Below are 20,404 nucleotides of genomic sequence, written 5' to 3' on the forward strand. Positions count from 1 at the left end.
GCTACAGGCTTCCTCTTAAAGCAGATGGATGTGCACCACAGTGGTTCAGCCTCTGACACGTCCTTACAACCCCTCGCAAGGCCATCTTACACTTGCTTTTTGTAAGAATCTGCTTTCTGTTGCTTGCGTGAGGGAAGTTCACCCAGGTTTTGCGGCACAGAAACTTTCTCCAGCACGGTAGGGCCATGCAGCCATGTTGCTCATTCTTAGCAGGGTCAGTGCTTGCTCGTATGAATATCCTGGGTATATGTCGTGTAGCACACATGCTCAGCTGAATCTCTGTGTGCCCTGGAGGGAATGGTTTGCTGTTGCACGAACATTTCAGATGTCCTGTTCCTGACTGACCTCTTTTCTGAGGGCCACTTGGCAGTGACCCCAACCTCAACCTCGTCCCCCTGGACCTTCCTTCAGGCATGCCTTGTAGTGATGGGAGGAATGGCATCATCCCAGGAAAAGAAGATGGCCAGAGGTATCCCCAAGGAGAAGCAGGTTGTGTTTTTTCTGGAAGCACGCTCACAGCTTAAACATTCAGACTGAAATTCTCTATATCATATATCTGCTGCAGAACTTGCTTTTGATAAACAGACCTAAAGGTAAAATAAATATTGATTAGATGTTCTCTAAGTGAACTGTACCCATTTTGTGTACTGATTGAGGCCGTGGTCCTGACAAAGACATAGAATGACCTCATGTAAATTAAAGACATTAACTCCATGCAAATGCATAAGGGGATATGTCCAGGTTACAGCCTTAGTACTTTTGAGTCTCAACTTAGCCATCTTAAACATGTCTTTAAAATAGAGTATACTTCTGCCCTGGACTGGGATTTCCCTCTATAATATCGTATGTTGTATGTGTTGCACGTTTCTCCTAGAAGACAGCAGAGAGCAGCAAGTTCTGGGACAGAGAAAGAAAGAGAGAAGCCAAGCAGGAGAGAGGAGTATGGTTTGAGTGATGAGTCTACAGCTAGAATATTTGCAAGGACTTATTAAAAAAAAAAGCTAATTCGGCTTTCAAATCCATTAAACTGGGTTTAAATGAAAGCAGAGTCTGGCCAAATTCTGCTACAAATCAGCTATATAAAAGCATTAAGTTGAATGCTTGATTGGTATAAATGGCATATTTCTGCTATTAGTGCTGGACTGCAAACAACCTCAGTCTCAAATTAATGAACAAAAATCATGATCATTTCAGAAGGGTGAAAAAGGTCCAAAACTACGAAGGGCACTTCCCAAGATAATTTACTTTTACTTACGTAAACATCTGACCGCAAGGAAGGAGAGAGGTTCTCTGTACTGCTGGAATGAGATTTCAGGAAGGAGGGCCTCCCTGTCCTTTGGCAGCCCTCTTCTTGTGCATTTGGATACGAACCTCACTTACATCCAAAGCTCCTGGCTTTAAGATGCCTCATCCAGCCTGCAACATTGTGCAGGTTATAGCAAATCCCTCATTCAGTTTGGAAATATTTTTAAAAACATTGACCTGTAGCAAACCCTGGTAGATTTGCAGTTCCTACCCAGGGCAGCTGGTAGAGGAATCAGTAAATGCAAAGAAATCAGTTATTCAGCTGAGACCAGTGTTTGGAGAACCCCCGCAGCAGGTAACACACCAGAAATGACTAAGTACCATCTAAACACTTAGGAGAGGATCTAGTCCCCTCTGGATGAAAGAGGGGTTTGAGCAGCTCAGGTATTAGCAGTTCAGAGCTTGGGTTTGCTGTGTTGCAGCAGTTTGGATTGAACAGTAGGATCCACGGTCTGGGCTCCAGCATCGGGGAGCAAGCACCTGGGGGTGAGAGCTATAGGAGAAGATCTTCTCCTCCCATCCAGACTGTCCTGGTTTCAGCTGGGATAGAGCTAACTGTCTTCCTAGTAGCTGGTGCAGTGCTGCGTTTTGAGTTCAGCATGCGAAGAATGTTGATAACGCTGATGTTTTCAGCTGGTGCTCAGTAGTGTTTAGACTAAAGTCAAGGATTTTTCAGCTTCTCATGCCCAGCCAGGGCACAAGAAGTTGGCACAGGACACAGCCAGGGCACCTGACCCAAACTGGCCAACGTTCCATACCATGGGACGTCCCATCCAGTATAGGAACCGGGAAGTGGGGGGTGGGGAATCGCCGCTCGGGGACTGGCGGGGTGTCGGTCGGCGGGTGGTGAGCAATTGCCCCGCGCATCATTTGTACATTCCAATCCTTTCATTACTACTGTTGTCATTTTATTAGTGTTATCATTATCATTATTAGTTTCTTCTTTTCTGTTCTATTAAACGGTTCTTATCTCAACCCACGAGTTTTACTTCTTTTTTCCTGATTTTCTCCCCCATCCCACTGGATGGGGGGGGAGTGAGTGAGCGGCTGCGTGGTGCTTAGTTGCTGGCTGGGGTTAAACCACGACACAGATGCAATGCCAGATTCAGGTGAAGCAGCCACACACCTGATGTGCTCTGCCTGGGTAAGGAAACGAGAGCAGAGGAAAGGATGCACGTGCTCCGTGATGGTGCTCAGCGCTGCCGTGATTAGTGCCCAGCATGGGCTGGCCTTTTTTGACCACTGCTGTGAGCAGGCACCCAGGCCATGGCATGAGTTCCCTCCGTGAGCAGAGGGGTGCAGGGACAGGGGTGGTCCTGCCCTCCCCTGTCCTCTGGATGGGGCACACTGATATCACTGGCACTGGCACGCAGAGGACTGCAAGCCTCAACGTGTCCAGAGATGCTTCTCTGCCTGCAAGGTTTGTTAGCAAAGGAGGCTTAGCCAAAGGTATTCAGAGATGCCACCTACAACTGGGTAGGTAATGGAAGTATGAATTTATGGGTAAAATAAGAGAAAATTGTGGTTTGGTTCAAATCACTTTTTACACAAAACAAATATGCAAACAAAAGAAAATAGGTGCCTGGCAGTCCTGGCCCCCGTGATCACCGGTGCTGCCCTGGTGTCCGGTTGCCACTTGATGCTGCCCAGCGGTGGCCCTGGTGCATGGAGCCAGCATTGATCCCCTGCCCCGTCCGTGAAAGGGGGGCTCAGGGCATGCAGAGCCAAGGGTGAGGGCGCAGCGCTCCCTTCTACGCTTTTGGACTCTGAATATGGGTTGTGATGTCCACTCCTGATGTTTCCCACTTCTGCACAGCCATCCGAATCGCAAGTGCCCCATCACAAATACTTGCAGCAGCGGGAGGCATGTTCAGAAAAAAATACAGATCCTTCTTGTTTGGCCCCAGATTTCAGGCTTCCTGTCAGAGTCCCTCTGACCTTTTTAACCCGGCTTCATGCTGGAGTTTTAAAGAACAACTCCTATAACCCTGCAGGCTTTGCAGCCACTGTGCTGTGGAAGATTTGATGTAATAACTGATTAATTTCTTAAGAGATGGCTGTTTTCTAATAGTTGTACCTGAACAAGAAACGAAACATACCATGGTGCTAGAATACATAGAATTATAGAAGGATTTAGGTTGCAAGTGCTCTCTGGAGGTCTCTAGTCCTAACTACAAAGATAGATCAGACTTCTCATGGCCCTATCCAGCTGGATGGTAAACTGTCCAAGGACTGAGATTTTACAGTCTCTCTGTGCCTCTCTTCTGATCTGTAACCATTGACCTTGTGATTTTTTTTTCCTCTCCTGTATCTAACCGCCTTTTTCCTTGTCATTGCCTCTTGTCCTATTTCTGTGCACCTCTGAGAAAAGTTTGACTCAATCTTCTCTGTAATCCTTTTCAAATGGTGAAAGGCAGCAGTAAGTTCATTCGTAAAACTTCTTTTCTCTGCACTAAACCCCCCTGGTTTCTTCAGGGAATCTTCATTTGTCATATGCTCCAGACACCTAAACAACTTAGCAGACCTCTCGAGGTTGTTGATAAGATATGACATCTATCTCAATTTCATGACTTTTAACAAACAGGGCAGTTGTAATTAAATTTAATTTTTTTTCTACATAGTGTTCTTAAAGACTAGCCCATAGCTCTACTGATACATTTTGGTACATGCACGATGAACATTGATTGCTAAATTGAGGAGCTAGACAGTAACTGCTGATCGACAGGTAAAGCACATGAAGATTAGCTAGAAAATCTGAGTAAGAAATGTATCTGACCCTAAAATACAGCATTTACTGCAGCTGTTTTTAGAAAGAGATGGATGAGACAGAAATACTCCCAAATATGATCCAAGAAAATCCCTGCAGAGGGTTCTTGCTCTCAAGAGCACAAGTAGTGAGATGCTAGCTCTGAGGCAGCATGAATGGCCCCTTCCTCAAGAAACATTCGCTTAGATGGCCGAAAATAATTTAAATATGAGCAGTTTTAACTAAACACTCTAGTAAAAAGCAAGGATCACAGCAATATGCCCTCATTAGACCTAGCTGTTGTCTACAGCAGAAGAGTTTGTGGATCCTAGCTTTTGCAAGACAGTTATTTGGGAAGTGGCCTTTAGCGGCGGTGTGGTATGTGCCAGCTAGATTTACTGAAAGTGTGATTAGATGTTACCCTGACCAATGATACTGAAGCCAATCTAGTGGCTTGTTGAGTTCTACAGCAGTGGTTTTGCTGGCAAAGAGCATGAGTTTTGGACACATCATGCCAATACAGTTATGGCACCAATACTTTATTGAGGGGACCCTAGTCTGGCAGAGTTAACTGAAGCACTTACGCTGTGTTTCCAAGCTTTGCATGCAACTGGGATCCGTGATCTGTTGAAATAAGATGATGGGGTTTGTGCTCTTGCTGTGTACTGCGCCTCTGAGCTATTTAAGATGTGGTTCATCAGCCAGAGAAGCTGATCTGCAGGTGTAATGTCATGGGGGTCTGTTTTGGGGCAAGCATTTCAGCCAGCTGAAATGGAGTTGGTCTTCTAACAAATTATTCAGTGCTGTGACAAGGTATTTCTTCTCTCAGGGTCTTCTGGGCATCAGCAGCTTTCAGGAAGGGAAGGGGCTGAGTGGGGCAAAGGAACCCTTTGACCTCTCCTTAAGGATACGGTGATCCTGGGAGAAAATACTTCTGCATACTATTGAAGTTTGGTGCAATGCCTCCACAGGGAGAGGTCTTCTGTAATCTGGAAGAATGTCCTGGCATACAGACCAAGAAATCCCGGCAGGCGCGATGTGATACCCAACAGCTAAAGTGAGCCAATGCCATTGTACCATTGGGCAGAGATAAACACCTGAGCAATAACGTCTTGAAGAGCGCATAAGAGGGCAGCACAAGAATGGCTACCACTGCAGTTCTCCTTTCGTCAGCAGTTAGCCTGAAAAAAGGAGGAAAAGGCAGCAGTGTCCACAAGGCAGCCTGCCAGGAGTCTCCGTCTCGCTCCGTGCTGAGGACTGCCGGCAGCTCCACTGCGGGGGGCCGCTTGTTTTCCAGCCAGACTCCTGGACTCGGACATAGCCCTTGGGTGAAATACAGCTGTTGTGCTCCATAACCCCTTCTCTCTCGTAGCATGAGGAGGGCAGAGGTAGAGCAAAGGTGTCCGGTGCTGTAGGATTCAGGAGGCTGTGCTTCTCCTCACGACCAGCACTGCCAACATGCATTACTGCATGGGGATGTGCAGTCGCCTCCGGTCCTGCCTCCTCCCTCCTCTGTGTGTGCAGGACCTTCAGGGTTCATCTGAAATCTCTGGTACAGCGTCTATACAAATGTTTCTCTCAACTGCTCAACCTTTCCTTTCTGATGTGTTTCTCATGTCTTTTAGCTTAGATCAAAGGTAAATCCCCAACTTTCCAGACCCAGCTTGCACTAGCTATTGCTCTACGCTAAAGCCCCATCGCTCAGAATATGACACAACCAGCTGGCTTTGGCTGCCTGGCAGTATTCAAGCAACAACCCTCCCTGAATTTATATTCATCCTGCAGTTGAGCTACTCCACCCATATATCTCAAACTCCCAAGTGACCGTGGAGAAGGTCAATGCCATTTAAATGGCTTTTTGCATGCAGCCCGAGCATCAGGCAGCGGTAGCGAGTGTCGCTAGTGCTGGGCAGCCTGGGTGCCAGGCAGTCTCGGGAAGAGCCCACAGTCCCTGGGTGCAACGTGGTCTTCGTGAATCTGCCGGGTTCATTACACGTGAGGCTTGTGGCCCAGATGACTCATTCAGAAGTGCTACAAGATTTTTCTTTTCCTTGAGAAGAGTGGAAGAAGACACTTCATTCCACACTCACTTTTTGTAAGAAATTCCTCAGAAGAGGTGGGCAATTTTGCATGCATTCCTTTCTAAGCCAAAACATTTTGCAGTAGGCACTTTCGTAATGCAGTCTTACTCATCAACCCAGGCAGGATCGCATCACCAAGGAATTGTGGCTTAAACTAATTAAACATGTGAAGCTACACTTGACAGGTCTAGAGCTTGAAAGAGTGCTCCCCACTAAGGTGGCAAAACGCTGTTTACTGAATCACTAAAAAGCACTTAAGAGCTATTCCCGTGACTGCTAAAAACATTTAAAGGGCCACCGTTACAGAGGGTAAGCTAATTAATGGTGTATTAGCTGAAATGGGTGGGACAGGGTTTGAAAAGTTCATGTATGCCTGCTCAGAGCTAAAGGAAATCAGCAGAACTGAAAGAAATTCGAAGACAAGTGTCAACTCGATGATGTCCCACAGCACACCCATCTGTGAAAGTATCTTCCACCCCTTGAATCCGCAATGACTAATGAGTGGTAGGATAATGGAGTTAAAACTATTGTAAGAGTACTTCACACAAAAGGGGAAGAGAAATTGCTTAGAGTGTCATTAGGAAAATCGGGATGAAAATAACTGATGGAAAATTGAGCCTGATGTTCAAGAAACTCTGAGCTGCTGACATTAATCCATGTCCAGTCCGATTGCCAGTGATGGGAAGCAGAAAGAGGTGTCTGATTGTCAGCATCCTACAGACTCCTGCCTGTGGTTTATAAAGTGCCATGGATGGCTGAGAAAATACTGTAAGCAGTGTACTTTGGGGATTAATAGTCCTTAATGACCTCGGAGCTGTTCCAAATACAGGTTTGACCTTAATGTTATCAGTAATATTTGGCCAATACTACAGCCTGCGGAGGGTGATTGCTTATCTGTGTTCTGTTTAACTGAACATGTGTATGACATTGGAAATAAGATCAATAGATAGTTTTTTCGTTAGTATTTTGCATGCTGAGAATTGAGAGGGCCTATGCCACTCACAGAGACAGTCTCAGATGCATGCTGGTGGATATTTACAGCTAAAAGCTTGTTCCTGTATTTAAGGTTTTAGATTCCCCTCTTTTAAACTACTTATATACATATGGCGCCACATTAATAATAATAAAGAATAAACATCATCTTTTTAAAAGAGCAAAGTAGACTTGTCGTCTTGAATCTAAGGGGGTTTTTGCCAGTTCAAATAGTGTAAAATTGCTCTGTTGACATGAATCATGATGCTTAGCTTTTATGCAGCATATAATCTCACATGCTCTAATGTTAATTAAATTCCAAAGAAGCAGTTTTCCGATCTCTCCACGGGGAGCTTGTTTGCCTTAAAATGAAACTACTGGGCTGAGATAGTCTCCACTATACTAGCATTACGTTCACTACATTAACTCAGTAAAGACTTTGGCATAAGACATGTAGCTGAACCTCAGTAATCCCCTTTGCTTATCTGGAGGCCCAGGGCTCCTGCACCGTGTCTCATTTGCAGCAGGGTCTTACGCTGGTGACTCATTGCGATATTAACCTTTCCATTTGTTATAACACCCTGAAGCGTTATCACATCATTCAAACGAGTCATGCAAATAAATGAGCAATGTACACAGTGCTGCGAGGTGACGGTGGCCGGGCTTTGTTTGCAAAGCCTTCCCCACGCTGATTAAGAATTGTTGCACTGCATCTGTCAGCGTTTGATTTTGCTTCTCCGTGGCCCTTTAGAAAGGGGCTGGGGAGTGTTGTCTGTCCAGAAGCACTTCCCCTCCCGGTCCCGAATGTATTCTCGCTTAGCACATGGTTCAGACAGGAGAATGAGCAGAAGGAGAGAGAAGCACCTGCCACAGAGCTTTGCAGCCACCAAACCCTCCGTGCATGCTTGTACCCCTGGGTCCTGGGTGCAATCACACACGAATCTCCCGGAGAGAGACGACGTTGAGGTTACAAGCTCCCTAAGGAGGAAGGGGTAATATTTCTCCCATTTTGGGTGCGTGCCTGAGGGCGCAGCTCTGCTCCTTCTAGACTATTGCTGGTTGCTCCGCTTTGGGGAAGGGGTGAAAGAAGAAGGGCAAGTGAAGTCTGTCTACCCAGGCAATGATTTCGGGCTGGGGGAGAGGGGATAAAGAAGCGGCTGGTTAGGTTGTGAATGAACGGAGGCTGGCCCTGCTGTTTCGTCACCAGGCGAAAAAGCCTCCCGTCAAAGGTGGTTTCTGGCTGTGTGACTTCACCCATGCTGAAAAAAGAGGAGGAACAGAGGCTAATACCCGAGCCTTGGCTGGTCCTGGGGCATATGAAGAGTGTTTGCCTCTCGTAAATGAAATGATGGGACTACTTGCTTTGCTTTGGTGTGAACAAAGAATGAAAAAAAGAAACGCTCCTATTCAGGGTGAGAGTCCTGGGCATCTCTGAATGCACTTAGCTTTATATGCAATGCCAGGATGCTAGTCCTGAGTGCTCTCAAATATTCCCAGAGGTTACAAGCTCAAGCACTTGACTCACGGGAAAGCTGAGACTTTTAAAGATGGATACAAAGGACGCTAAACCTTCTCCTGGGTATCCCATAGACCCTGTGCAGCCAATTAGTGCATTTCTCTCTCCATCCCAGCGGTGAGAGGTGTAAGGGGACAGTGGGAAGAACAGGAGGTATTGGGAACTCATAGTCCGGGGGAATATGGTTGGGGCCGGGAGGAGAAAAATAATTGCAGGGTACCTGAAAAGCACACGTCGCTCATCTGGCAGGGTATTTACGCTCTGCACAAATGTCACGTGTCGGTGTTGGGGCTGGGCTTGGGCCAGCGTTGCTTCTGAGCCCCGGTGTGGGCTGAAATCCCACAGGCACAGCTCTGAAGAGCCTGAGGGGTGGAGGGGATAGGGGAAAGCATGGTGGGTGGGACGTGGATAAGAGTCCTTTGAAAGTGCTCACGGACGCTACTGCTGAAACCTCACCGAAACCCCCCTAACCTTGCTCACCAAGTGGGGTGTCTTTATGTCTGGGGATCAAATCTAATCTTTACACAGCCTTGAGACTGCTTTCTTAAGACAACTACTGCCGCTACTTGGTTTTGTTTCTTTGGGGTGGTATTTTTTTGCTTGGGCTTGATATCACCTTTATACAGAAACACTCGCTTTCTTGGGGAGCTTAGGTATATTAGTGCATTCTGGAAATACTTTCTGGAGGCATATGCTAGAGCAATAGATCAAATCCTCCGTGATCCTTGTTGACATTCAATCTTGAACTGTACGTTTTTAATTCTCATTGTCATGAAGTACTGCCAGGCTGAGGTCTTAGTCCTTTATCAAACAGTATTCCCATCAGAATCAATGCCAGATGCAAACAAAAGCAAACAATTTAGTCCACTGCCGTTTTTTTTGTAAGGCATTTGCCCTCAATCAAGTCACTTTGGTTTTGTTCCAAAAAGCAGAAGGCGTTACGCTATTGAATATTTGTCAGTGCAGTATGCTGAATCCAACGGTGTTTCACAGAAGAGAGGTAAACACAGCAGGTCATTGACAACACGTAGATGGCTTGATGCAGGAAGAGTTTTACTGATTATTGAAAAACATCTCACTGACCAAACGATGACCTTCTTGGTTTAACATCAGATAAAGTAGGAATTCTAACACATGTATGTTTGTACTGGAATAATTAAACTTTGCAGCTGTGGTCACAAACTTTCCTTTCAAGCAGCACCTTCAGAGCACTCACATTTGTCTTAATCAAAGAAATGGAAGTTAGGAAAAGTGCAGGTTTGCTGTCCATTATCGTGAATAGGAAATGTGTATTGCAAAAATCTCTCTCAATACAAGTACCAGTAACTCAATTTGGAATAACTTGTGGTTAGTGGGATTTGCTTTTAAGCAACTGAGTTCAAATATGTAATACAGCAATAGTGGGAAATGGTTTAGATTAAGCAAATAATGTAAAAATCATTTCTGGATATATTGTTATTAAATTTTCTCATTGTCGCAAGCTCAGAGCCTGATGTTGCAAATGGCTGAGAAGCTCCTGGGAATTGCTAAATACTTTGCAGTCCTACCACGTATAGGAGGAGCCTGAGAAGATTTTAAAGCACTTTGGAGGAAAGAGGTTTATATCTGAGATGCAGATGAAAAAAATCCATAGGACAGATTGTGTCATAATTACCATACTGGGCAGTGAAAACCTTTTTTAGAAGAATATAAAAGTGAGTATACTGCCTCAGACATAGGGCCCATTTGGCCCAGTGCCCAAATTCACTGTTCCAGATGCAAACTATTTTCAATTCAGAGGGTTATTGAACCCTCTGTCATTTGTAGTCAGTATTAATGACTGTTCTTCTAAATATCTCTCCGTCCTCTTCTTTAATGTATGCAAACCCAACATCCTCTGGCGAAGACTTTTCCAGCTATGTGAGAAACCATCCTGTTTTATTTGTTTTGAAGCAGGTTTCTACTTGCTTCATTTGATGGTCCCCAATTCTGGTCCCAGAAGAGACTACAAACAGTTGATCCCTCACCTGCTCTCTCCAGACCACCCATGAATTTGAAGACTGCTGTTATATACTCCCTCAGTTACTGTTTTTTTTTCCCTGGCCAAAGGCACTACTCAGTCATTCCTTGTCTGAAAGTTGTCCGTACCTTCAGTCATCCTTGTTGCTGTTTGAAATTTTCCCAGTTTTAATATGTGCTATCTGAGAGCAGGGTACCAGAACCACATTGACTCCTCCAGGTATGTGCAAACCATGCATTTGTACAGTAGTATATAGGTGTCCAACGTTTTAGCCTCTGTTTTTAACTCATCATTCCAAACATATACTTAACCTCTTCACCACGATTAGTTGTTGGGCTGATGTGGTTTTGGCACTGTTCTGTTGTACCCCCAGACCTTGCTGCTGAGTGATGACGGTCAGCCCAGAGCCCATCACTTTGTATGTGAGGTTAGGATTGTTTATGCCATTTTACACATATCTACATTGCTTTTATCTGCCATTTCTTTCCTAGGCATCCTCAGGTTCTCCGACAATTCCAATCTGCCCTGGGTCTCACTGCTCTGAACAACTTCATCCCATCAGCAGACATTGCCATCTCCCTGTTTACCCTCTTTCCAGGTCGTTTATGAATGTGTGGAACAGCAGAGCTCCAGCACAGACCCATGCATAACTCCACCAATGATCTCCCTCTGCTTTTTATTCCTGCCCTCTGTCCCTCTCCATTAACCATTGATTTCTTCTTGTGAAGACTTTCTCTCTTATGCCATAGCTGTTTAATTCCCTTGGAGGGGGACTTCATCATGACTTCTTTAGCAATCCAGGTAAACTCTATCAATTTCTATAACACTGGTACCCACTCTCTACAAAACTCTCCAAGAGAAGCCAGTGTTGTACCTCCAGCGTGGAACATCCCACTGCCTACAGCCACTTTGCTTTTCCAGCTGCCCCTTTGACTTCTCTGTGTCCTTTGCTCCTCTGGTAAGGACACCAAACCTAAGTACATTATCTCTAAGTACAACCGCTAGGCAAGTTCTGTTGCTTTTGATTAATTATGAACATTAGCAGTTTTCAACCCCGTGTTCCAGGTCAATGGGGAAAAAAAAAAAAAAAAAAAAAAAGAGATTGACTGCAATAACAGGATTTACAAATGTGTTGTCAAAAAGCAAGACTGAGTCAATGAGGCAGATTACCAGAAAAGTAGCAAGCGCGCAGGCTTATTTTTGTCTTAGCCCTGAAAGCCTCTTTTCTATAGTGGAGTCTTCCATATTGATGAGCATATAATATTTTGTGATGCAATTTGCTGAGTTTGACCTAGAAGAAATCACTGTAAACATGTAGGATTTCTTTGCAGTATGGACATGTTGCTTGTATACAGCTCAGTAGGTCTTGGCTGCACAAGGCTGTTTGAATTTTTAATGAAAGACTCCTAGAGATGAAATATTTAACACCTCTTTCTGTGAAGTCCAACTCCCCTTACTACCACTACTAACATTGTAAAGAGCAGCGATACTGCTCATTGCTCTAAGTTTTAGAGTGATGGATGAAAAGAAAGGTTTTATTTTTAAAGTTGGATATAGTTTGCAAAGATCACTAACCTTGAACTGAATTCTGTAGTTTGTACTTAGTAAGGTCACTGGGAATTTCAATTAATAGGAAGATTTTAATCAAGTGAGAACTGGGCAAAACTTTATTGACTTTTTTGAGAAAAATCCTTTAAAATTCAAAAGACCCCCCCCCTACAAAGATTACATGGTATATATAGAGAGATTCTTTAAGCCATCTGAAAGAGAAATTAATTGCTCTACATTCTGCCCAGAGGCGACAATAATTAATGCCAATCCCTTCTTTTGATTAATTTTGAATTTCCCTGTTCATTTCTGGGAGAAATCTTTAAAGAAATCCGTCCCTTACAGTGTGCATTTTCCCTCCTGGGAGTTGGAAATGTTTCTACTATACCAATGGGAAACGGTAGTTCAGAACAAGAAACTTTAAACATGAGTTGGTGCCAATGGAAACCCACAGAATCCGTGTGCATTACAGCACTGGCTGATCAATAGTAATTCAGGGATGGAGTGGCATATTATCAGCTGAGAAATATTTCAAGGCTTGATTAGTTGTGCTCCTTTTCCATTGGGACTATAGTGCAATCTTCACTTATAAAGACATGTGATCTGAAAGCCTGAGGCAGAACAATCCTTGTTGTCGCAGGAGAAGCTTTTCTAGGATGCAAAAGCTTTTACATCCTCATCCTTGTTTCTAAAAGCTGTGTCTTCTCCACAAAATTTAAAAAAATAAAAAAAAAGAGCAAGCCTAGGATGGCATCAACATCACAGCCTCTGCGAGGTAAAAGGGCATGTAAAAAAATATTTTGGGCAGTGTTTCCTCATGCTTGTTTCATTCTCTCTCTTGTGATCTACGCTTTTCTTGGGGCTCTCATGTTTTCCCACATTGAAGGTAACCGGAAGGTCAATTTAAGTGAAGAATATAGAAAATTTCTGCAGAATCTGTGGCACATCTCCAGAAATTTATCAGGTATGTACTGGAATTTCAAAATTACTTAACTGTACAGGGAGTTACTCATTCTCTTGCTTTTTGAATGAGATTTTTGGCTTTTGAAGACTTTCTTCAAGGCACTGACAGCTGAACCTGCAAACAGGATTTTCCCTCTGCTTACCTAATGACTGCTACTGTTTGCTTGTCTTCCTTAGCTGTGATTTTGACTGCAAGCTTCCCTGGTCCCCGTGCTTCTGCCTGAAAAGACTTTTCCTGAGGTGCCTGTGTTCTCCCTTTTGTCCAACTTACCCGAGGCCCTTAAAGAACAGCTGAAATTCCCATGGTATTTCCCTCGGATTGCTGGGGACTGAATCTACTGTCCTGGAAAGTCTCTTCCAGCTCCCTCTTCCCAGCTCCGAGCGTTCCTGCCAGCCCTTTGGCGCTGGGATGCTTGGATGGAGGCAGGTGCAGGGCTGTGCCCTGGACCCGGTGGTGCTGATGGAGGAGTTAGAGGGGAGGAGAAGGGGTAGAAATCCTCCTGGATCTAGAAATCCTCATATAGGGGCTTGGACTTTCACTCAGGTAGCTGTGCGTCAGTTGTGTGTGTGAGATCTGTTTGGGGCAAGCATCCCAGTAGGTGCCCTGCTTCTTTATGCTTATTTTTGTGTCATATTTTGACTTTGTTGGAGCATAGCTTGTTTATTTGTCGCTTGTTTCATTACTCAACAAAGCCACTGGACCCACCTGATTTATTTTTTTTTTTTGGGGGGGGGGGGGGGTAGGGGCAAGGGGAGGGTGAGGTGAATATTTTTATCTTTTAAAAGAGTACAAGCAAATCCTCATCTGGAGTAAACTTCACTGGAATAACAGGCTGCCTGCTCCCTGAGTGATGGTCTGCAAACACTCACCGTATCTCCTGTTGTTACTGTAACAGATAACATGACAGAAAATGAGGAGATATTTAAGGAAAAAATCCATGCACTGCTCAACACAGCTGAACGAGACTGGTTTGTCAATCCAAAAGATATATGGACTTTCTTTGGGTCTCTCTTTTTCTGCTGCACAGTATTCACAACTGTGGGTAAGTTCAGAGGTAAAGTAACCCCCTGCAGAACCAATTGTTATTGCTGCTTTCTCTAATGCATTTCTTCCAGGGAATTTAAAAAAAAACCAACAGACCAACCGAAAACCCAAATCCCCTTGAATTTTTCTCCTGAGTATTGACGATGGGTCTGCAAGGGGTTCTGCAAACACATGTAGCTGAGTCACAGAAGCAAGTCAGAATTTAGTAACTAGTGATGGTACAGGCTGATTAGATGCATCATTACATACATAGTATAACATGTACTCATATATGACGTACAGAAAACTATTAAAGTGAAAAGAAAGCTCCATTTTTCAGTCAAATCTGATCCTTCCCACTATTGTATGTTAAGTTGGGTAACGTTTTCTTCACTGGAAGAGGTAATTCATTATGCATACACCGTTTTTCAATTACTTCCCTGTTATTTATGTCTAACCGAGATTTGTAAATCTATGGCTCTATAATTAACCATGCTGTTGTTGTTCACACTTCTCTGGGTTAACAGCACACGGCAATGTTTAAATCATACCTCTGAAATCTTTCATTCTGACTTCATATTTCAAAGGAGGACCTAGATCAAATAGGAACCTCTTTTCTGGTTTTGGCTCCCTCTGCATTGCTAAATAAAACTCCTCATGCTCATTCCCAAAGCTGCTTGTAGCCCTTTGCTAATCTTTCTCAAATGCTGGCAAGTACAGACACTGACTATCTAAATATGTCAGAATCAAAGCTGGATGGGAAATAGTCCCACAGCATTGTATCAAATTGCAAAGACATTTCTCCACCGCATTAGGATATACTCTAGATCCCAGCAAGGGTATGTACCCTAATGCAAAAGAAAATCTGAACCTTAAGAAAGAGCTTATCCTATACAAGGAATAGCGTGAGAGTTAATGTACTCCCTTGGAGCACGTAGGAGACCCTTGCGTGCTGCCTAAGTCACAGCAGAGGCTTGAACCTCAGACTCTGATGTCTTAGGTGACAGCTCCAACTCAGCTTCTTGCAGCCCCTGAGTTCGAAGACCAGTCATCCAGGTCGTCAGAGACACATACTGGAGATGCAGACCCGAATTCTCACCCCAGTGAACGTTTCCTGGTACAAAACCATCAGCTGGGAATGTTTGAAAGAGGACATTTTATCAGAAAGCTTTGACTTCAGCCAACTGATGAGAAACCATATCGTTGAAAACTTCTTGCCTGGGTATACTTACCCGTCTCCATTAACACGGGACTTTACAAATGTCCCCATACACACTGACCCAACGTATTTATTTCTAAACTGCCATTATTTTTGCCCTTCATAGCACTGAGAATTAGCACAGCTCCCTCAGGTTTTGAGCATGTTTTGGGATCAGTAGGAAGCCTGGAATATTTGTTGCTAATAGGTGGCTATTTCCATTGTGGTGGGTTTGTTATTTGCAGTATTAGGAACTGATAAGTCACTTCAGGTTAGAGTCAGCTTAGCTATCGTTAATTATCTAGGAGAAGCGAGGCATCTAGTCTGACGGTTGGTGGTCTGAACTGCTATCTCTTCACTGCCCATGGAGGTTGCCTAGTGGCTCAGCTAGGCTAGATTTCTGGATAGCTAAATTTAAGCTCAAAATAAGTTTTAACCCTTGAAACTGCACTAGGTACTTTTAATGCATGGAAATTGAGAAAAAAAGAAAGGAAAATCACTTTGTACAATAACTGCAATAATTAATCTTCCCCAGTTGCTTCAGCAGTAAGGATTAGAATTCCCAGTTAGCCAGTGGGGAACAGAGTAACAGAGAATAAATAGTTTTTCAGTGCCTTGCAGCAAAGGGAGGGACCAAGGTTGGATTCAGACCAAAGGCCGTGGCAGCCATTAGTGAAAACAAACACGAATGGACGAAGAAAATGAAGGAAACCATAGCTCAGCATATGAGCTAACAATCTTACAGGCCAAGTACTTGCCCTGGGAGATCATCTAGAAAAGAACAACGTGAAGGGAGAGAAGGAATGCTTTATGTCTTTTTGGAGGATGAGAAGATAAATGGTTGTTAAAATTTAATACAATTGATATAATGCTGATGTTTTCTCCCACTGTAATAGAAAAGCATTAACTTATAATTTAAGTTTCATATCCAACATGTTAGAGGAAGGAAATATAAATACCAAAATTGAATTTAGGAGAAGGGTATATCTTCTCCTACCATTTTATGTATGATAAAGACCATGCGTCTGGTAGTACTTCTTTATTTGTTGTAATTTATATTTGTAAGCTTTAGCACTCTAGAATGAACATGCATTTCCTCATGTGATAAACATATGCTTCCTCACTTGATCCTTTGTTTTTCTGAGCACATTTAAGAGACTCTGAAACCTATGAAGTCAGTACAAACACAATGTCAATACACATGCCTTTAGAGCTAGAGCTGACGAACTAGGGACAATTTCTAAGTCTGTTATTAGCTTACCATTCGTCACAAGGAGTTTTGGCAAAGAAATTAAATTTGAGATATGGATCTCATTGTCCCAGTCTGATCCATAGTGCTGTCCCAGGTTCAAAATTCAGACAATCATCCAAATCTGAATCTTCCCAGAGCTCCGGGAGTTTCATGCCCAGAAATCATGCAGTCATGCTGTAAGGTCCTGGGGGCTGGCCAGGAGACGATTCCCCAGCTCCTCACGCACAGTCCATTACCTTCCCCCAGTATCAGCTGTGGTCTCTTTGAGCTCAGCCCTCAGCTCGACTTCCCTGCAGAGGGACCCGTGGACACGAGACCTCTCTTGCTGTCTTGCCTTTGGGATCCTTCTTAACCCCAATTCCCAGGTCAGGAAATCTTCCTGATAACAGTCTCCAGCAGGACACAGGCTGCACCCCGACCGGTCTCGGGCTGGCCCCAACCCTTTCGTTTCTCCTCCCTAAATGGCCTCTTGTTGGCAGGCAGTTAAGTCAAACAGCTGATCAGGTAGGAAGAGTTAATTTGACAGAACTGGCAAACTCCAAACCTCCAAGTGCTTGACGAGGTAGGATGCCTGCATTAGTGACTAGCATTTGAGACTCAGAAATTTTGATAGCTTCAAAGCAAAGCCAAAAAGAACAGTATGCTCTGGACTAAAAATTGACCTTTAAAATTGACAGCAATGAAAAGCTCAGAGGATGTGAATACCTAATAAATCACAATGTTCTCTCTCTCTCCCTTTCCCTTCTCTTCCTCTTTTTGTTTTTGTTCAAGGTTATGGTAATACCTATCCTGTGACGAGGATTGGAAAATATCTCTGTATGTTGTATGCTTTATTTGGCATCCCTCTGATGTTCTTGGTCCTGACAGACATGGGAGACATCCTTGCGACTGTCTTATCCAAGTCTTACAATGAATTCAGAAAACTGCAGTCAAAAATTCTAGCCTCTAAACTCTGTTCTGGATCCACATGTAACAAAGGGGATGAACTGAAATCAAGAACACAGTCTAAAGTAGTCATCAATGAGTCCTTGACTATTATGGAAGTGCTGAAAAATCAGCCAGGTGTTAAAAAGAAGCCAACCAAGTATCGCAATGCTGAAATTTTTGAAATGTTAATTGCCAGAGAAAATGAACACACAAAACCAGCAAGAAATAAAAGCATTGAGAGATGGAGTTCATGTCCTGAACTAGCCAGGGGAAAGACAATGTCCAGAGTAATTGAGAATTTTGACAAAATAGGGAAACAGTTAGAAAAATTAGATGTGCCCATTGTATTAATGGTGCTAGTTATCTTTGTGTACATCTCCTGTGCAGCTGCTATTCTTCCAAACTGGGAAACCAGGTTAGATTTTCAGGAAGCCTTTTATTTCTGCTTTATCACCTTGACAACTATTGGATTTGGCGATACACAACTGGAACATCCCAAGTTTTTCTTGTTTTTTTCCCTCTATATTATTATTGGCATGGAAATTGTCTTCATTGCTTTTAAGCTGGGCCAAGACCGCTTAATTGGTTTGTATAAAAAGGTGATTTCATTTTGTGGGGAGAAAAAGATGCCGTCAAAGAAAGTATATCCAAAATAAGAGCAGTCATTTCTCCTTCACTTGCAAGCATTGGCAACTGCGATGAGATGAAACTGTTCCTGTGCATTTCTGCCTTGGGCTGACAGGAGGCATATTTTATTCTGATTTCCTCTGAGAATCTACTGTAAAATGGCCGAATACCTCAGGAGACATTTGATGAAGGCATCTCCAGGGAGTACTTTCCACCAGGGTCTCATCTTCCCAAAGATGACGCATGATGAAAAAGCAGAAGACTCTCCTTGCTAGTGCTCCCTAGCATCTTCTGCAAAGCTCTGACTTTCAGCAGCCTTTCTGTCCTCTCTCCCACAGCAAGCCAGTTTAGGATTATTTTTTTTTTTCAGCACTTGCCCAAGATCACTGTCTCGTCCTGCCACCTTGTCTGCAGCCAGGGACAGCTTGGTTGTGGCCGTAGGTACTGAACTGAGACAGCATGTTGCTGCAATGTGATTCATCATCAGAGAGACTTGGGGAAAAGAAGTATGAACCCAGCTGCTCTTCCATCACGACTGCAGGTATTGCAAACATTGCACCTTTGTGTAAGCCAGGGGAATTTTAAAATGAAAAGAAGGACACCAAAATGGCACCTTTTTCTCTGTCCCCTGTCCAGAAATCAGTCAGAAATCTGTTCATCTGTTCAGGGCTGAACCCCCTCCTTTTCCCTCATGATTTATCGTATCTGTACCCGGCCCAGAGTCGCCACGTGTCTCCTGGTGTCCAGCTATACAAGTGCTTATGACAAGTTCTGCTCCTGAGATGGCCACCTGGGGGAAGGCACACAGCAAACCTGAAGGTGACTACAGGCGTGGAACAAAGCTCCATCTCTTTGCTGTTAAAAGAGTGTGGGGGCCTGGGGACACCGGTCCCAGAAGTCCTCACTCCTACTTCAGGTTTTACTCTGCACAGACTGCTTGACTTCTGGGAGTTCCTTGACCCACTCGTAGAAAGGAAAGCCTGCCTGTTTCACTGGGATGTGGTGAGGATCCTGCAGTTATATACTTGTGGAGTGCATTAATATGTGAATAATGCTGTTTCTTCAAGATTTTGCGTATATTATTAAGAATCTGAATTGAGCTATCAATGATAGATAATTTTTTCTTTAAAAAAAACCTCAGCCCACACTCTATAAAAGAAACCACTGACTTTAATTAACCGCCTCTCAACCTGTAAATTATATGCATGCCTGCTGAATGTGAACAACATCCTTAGATAATAAAGCATGCTTGATTATGAAAGAATGTACATTATTCTCCATGGTAAATTTGCCATTTGAAGCTGAGATTTTTGGACTATTTACATGGCATCTTATCTCTGTTATGCTCCATGTGCATGGTAATTTGTATTCAGTCCTTATAAATAATTAGTTGTGCCTAAATACTGATGATATGTAAAATATATAATGAGTGATAGTATATGGAAAAGTGCTTTATAAGAATAACAATAAAGAATACAACAGCTGAAAGGAACTCTGGTTAACTTTTTCATGTTTGCCGCAACTTTGGCTTCACACACAAAGTCCCTCCATTCAGAGTACTCTCATGTTACTTTATTTTATGTCTTTGAACTAAAATCAGTGTAGAAGTTTGGATCTGTGCCAAAGGTCTCAGAAATCAATGAAAAGACTCGGATGATTTAATGGGCTTTGGATCAGAGAACTGCACTTCCTGCTCCTCAGGTTTTTTCCTTGTGATATGCCTAACGCTGCCAGCATTAGTAAGAACTGGTCTTTATATCATTTGACTAGTTTTTCTCATATCAGTGAGATCTCATTTATGCAGAGGGATTCATCCTGAATTCATCCCCTGTAGACTTCTCACTAACGTGGTACCTCGATACCTTCACATTTACTTTATGGACTTAAGTCAGGGAATTTTGGCTGGATTTTTGCATTAAGGATTCTGCACCAGATCATTCTAGCTATGGCCAAGGGATGGCAGTAAACAGCTTTCCTTCACATAGAACTTGTCAGTTATAATGGGACAAAAATGTATTTTATAGAAGGAGAGAGGACAAATCACATCACCATGATCCTCTATAAAATGACAGTGCACCTGCCTCTTGAATACAATGCACAGCTCTGGTCCTTCACCTCCCAAAGGGAATGTAAAACTGGAAAAAGTTTATAGGCCAGGGAAAAGGATGAACAAAGATAGGGAACAACTTCCATATGAGACATGAAGAGTAGCTCTCCAGTCTGGAAAGAGGTGAGTGACTAAAAGA

The 20,404-nt window shown here is 43.5% G+C and overlaps 1 protein-coding gene across 1 annotated transcript; it reads left to right on the forward strand.

Annotated features, from left to right (window-relative positions):
• The first annotated feature begins 11,997 nt into the window (after nucleotides 1–11,997).
• On the forward strand, nucleotides 11,998–19,521 carry KCNK18 (potassium two pore domain channel subfamily K member 18). Its single transcript, XM_049811105.1, has 3 exons — nucleotides 11,998–13,131; nucleotides 14,027–14,173; nucleotides 17,376–19,521. The coding sequence occupies exons 1-3, from the start codon at nucleotides 12,915–12,917 to the stop codon at nucleotides 18,185–18,187; spliced, it is 1,176 nt and encodes a 391-aa protein (XP_049667062.1). The 5' UTR covers nucleotides 11,998–12,914; the 3' UTR covers nucleotides 18,188–19,521.
• Nucleotides 19,522–20,404: the final 883 nt, after the last annotated feature.

This window comes from Accipiter gentilis, chromosome 9 (assembly GCF_929443795.1).
Source record: "Accipiter gentilis chromosome 9, bAccGen1.1, whole genome shotgun sequence".
Classification (NCBI taxonomy): Eukaryota; Metazoa; Chordata; class Aves; order Accipitriformes; family Accipitridae; genus Astur; species Astur gentilis.